Source organism: Tremella mesenterica, assembly GCF_000271645.1.
Source record: "Tremella mesenterica DSM 1558 unplaced genomic scaffold TREMEscaffold_1, whole genome shotgun sequence".
Classification (NCBI taxonomy): Eukaryota; Fungi; Basidiomycota; class Tremellomycetes; order Tremellales; family Tremellaceae; genus Tremella; species Tremella mesenterica.
Window position 1 is genome coordinate 1,705,348 of NW_006711225.1, and position 2,847 is coordinate 1,708,194.

The 2,847-nt window shown below is 41.9% G+C and overlaps 1 protein-coding gene across 1 annotated transcript in view; it reads left to right on the forward strand.

Annotated features, from left to right (window-relative positions):
- Window positions 1–1,331: 1,331 nt before the first annotated feature.
- TREMEDRAFT_55897 (uncharacterized protein) overlaps window positions 1,332–2,847 on the forward strand; it is a 10,318-nt gene continuing 8,802 nt past the window's right edge. The window contains exon 1 of the mRNA XM_007000995.1: window positions 1,332–1,485. Within this exon, the coding sequence (XP_007001057.1) occupies window positions 1,447–1,485 (39 nt within the window). The 5' untranslated portion in view covers window positions 1,332–1,446. The remainder of the gene's footprint in view (window positions 1,486–2,847) is intronic.

Sequence of the window (2,847 nt, forward strand, 5' to 3'; positions counted from 1 at the left end):
CAGAGAGTAAATTTCTGTCCAAACCAGGAACTAAAAGCGTGTTTGGAAACTCTACACCGCTATGACTAGTGTACCAGCTTGTGTACATGGTAAAATAGCAGAATTTCCGAATTTTACACGAGTTGGAGGGATTGAATGAATCGACGAAAGCGAGTTCTTGTCATTACACATGTGGTGTGAAGCGCCAGAGTCCACAACAAAGATTGACTTTGAACTTGCTGAGAAAGCAATGGGATCGTCTGCTGTTGCAACCGCTGTGATAAAAGCGCTAGCATCGCTTAGATATGCGATATCGGCGGTTACTTTTGGAGGTTCAGTGCTTTTCTTGTTTTCTTTAGTTGCAAAATTTGCGCTTTTTGAATTTTTCACTCTGGTTTTACAATCTTCAGTTGAATGACCAGTTTTACGATGAAATGAACAGTATTTCGAGTGATCGGCTGGTGGAAATCGATCAAATTGTTTCTTTGGGTTGTTAAAAGTGTTGGAAGTCAATTTGGAGCGAAATTTCGATTTTGCAAACATTCCAGTTGCACTTTCTCCTTCAGTTTTCCTCCTACTCCATTCTGCCTGAACTCCAGCCTGAACTTCGCTAGAAGAAAGCGATTCCCTGAGCCAAAGCGTCTGTTTAAGCGTTGTGAACGATTCTGGAAGCGCCAATGTCATAGCGTAGGCCAACATCTTGTCTGAAAGGTTTTCTCCCGCCGAATTCAACTGAGCATGTGCACTGCGTTGCGCTGCAAGTGCTGGCATTGGATCCTCCCCTTCCACAATCGTTTTTCGAGCCATTTCTTGAAAAAGCGCAGCTTGTCTAGCTCCAACAGCTGCAGAGTACTGTTTCTTGATCTCATCCCAAAGCGATTTCGGATTTGGTGATTTCCAGTCTTTGACATCAGATGGTAAAGCGGAGGAGATTGTTTCTGAAAGCGATTGAAAGATTATCGAATACGCTTTTGCGCTTTTCAGACGATCCTTGATGTTTTCTCTATCTTTCAAGTCTTTAGAGGGTGGTTCAAGGTCGATATACGGTAGTAATCCCTTGCCCATAAGTGTGGTAGCAATATGAGCCTCCCATTGAGCATAATTCTCGCTTCCTCGCAATTTTACGGTTTTCACTTTTACTTCGGTGTCGGATGAGTCAGACATTTTTCAAAATTGGATAACTCAATAACGATCGCAGGAACAGAGCTGATTTTAGACCTGGTGGTAGGCGCAATATCGTCCTATCGCTGTTGTAAAATTCGGTCCAATCGGTTCGGTGTGAACCAAGGAAAACGAAAAAGACGATTCTTGTTTTTAAATTTTGATTGTGGTGTTCAAATTTATGAAATGCGGATAACTTTGAAACGACTGATGCTACGTTGCTGCGATCGAAGGTGGCGATAGCCGCAATGGTAGCGGATGTGTGGGTGAAGTAAGAGGACTGGAAGTGGAGTATTGATTGAGATAATGGAAAAGCGATATTTTCCAAATGTAAATCAGCTGAAGTTCATGTCGGAAATAGAGCAATCGGTAACTGCCACATTGGAGCGCTATCGCTATTTCCGCGTATTCCCTCGTCTCATATCTAACCTCTGTCAATATTGTACTCTTCATGCATTCTACTTTCTACATCTGACAGGTTATGAGCCTGAATCACTTCTTTAAGACGCTATCTAATCGCTCCCGACACCCCCTGCGGTCCCTCCAGCATTAGAATCAGTAGAACTATCAGTAGAATCATCAACTCAACTCAAAATTTCGCTTCAAATCGCTTTTCTCACTCTCACTCTATCTCCTCCAATACTGCTCCGATTCTCGATATCTCTCCGGATCTGAACAGAGCGTCACTGTTTCCACCTTTACCGAAAAGAGTAGACCGATAACATTCACAAATAGCGAGATAGATCGAAAGTGAAAATTTTCGACTGTAATATCCCTCCTTTACCAGCAAAAATCGCTTTTTCAACACAACTCAGTCAATTCTGAACGAAATACATCGCTCTTTGGATCATAAGAAAGGGGACAGTAGGAGATTATCAGAACGGGAAAGAGATTGAAGTTTGCAAAAGCGGTTGGGACAGGAGATCAACTACAAAGTCGGAATTTTTGTGAGCAATAATAAGACATCTTCTACACTCACAAAGCGACCTTATATCCTCTTCACCTCAATTCTGCTCCAATTCCATCGCTCTTAACATTTCCTGAACCGCCTCACAGCGCACTCTCTAGATCATCAAACGGATTCGATTTTCGTGGAACGGTTGAACCAGCAGTGCAAAATTACAAGATTGAATTTCCAAACCTCATCATTTGAATCTCAAATTCGACCTCTTGTTCTCATTTCCCCAATTTACCACCAATCTTATCGCTCTCTGTCTTTCCTACACCTCTCTCCACCGTGCTCTATCTATATCTGAAATCAAATCGTAAATCGGAGCAGCGGTCAAAGCAGGAGAACAAAAATTAAAATCGAAAATTTCAATCACTTCATTACAACTCCAAGAATTTTGCTTTTAACTCCATTCCATCAATTCCTATCGGAATTATCGAATCTCTTCACCTGATCCTGTCCGCAACTACCAACTATTCGTATCAAAAGACAAATTGAAGTTTGGATTGCTGGTTGAAGAGAAAATCGATATTTCATAAATTAAAAACTCGCTTTTTCCTTATTCCCTCATCACCTTTTAAATTATCGCTTTCTTATTCATCAAACCCACGCTTTACAGCAAGCCTCTGGTATCGGTATCGACGCTCTCGGCTGGGAGTGAAGGCAAGTCCTGCAGAAGCGCAGTGAAAAGTCGAAATCACTTCACACTTTCGCTTTTCTCTTTCACTCATACTCCTCCTCTATCCTAAAACCGGACC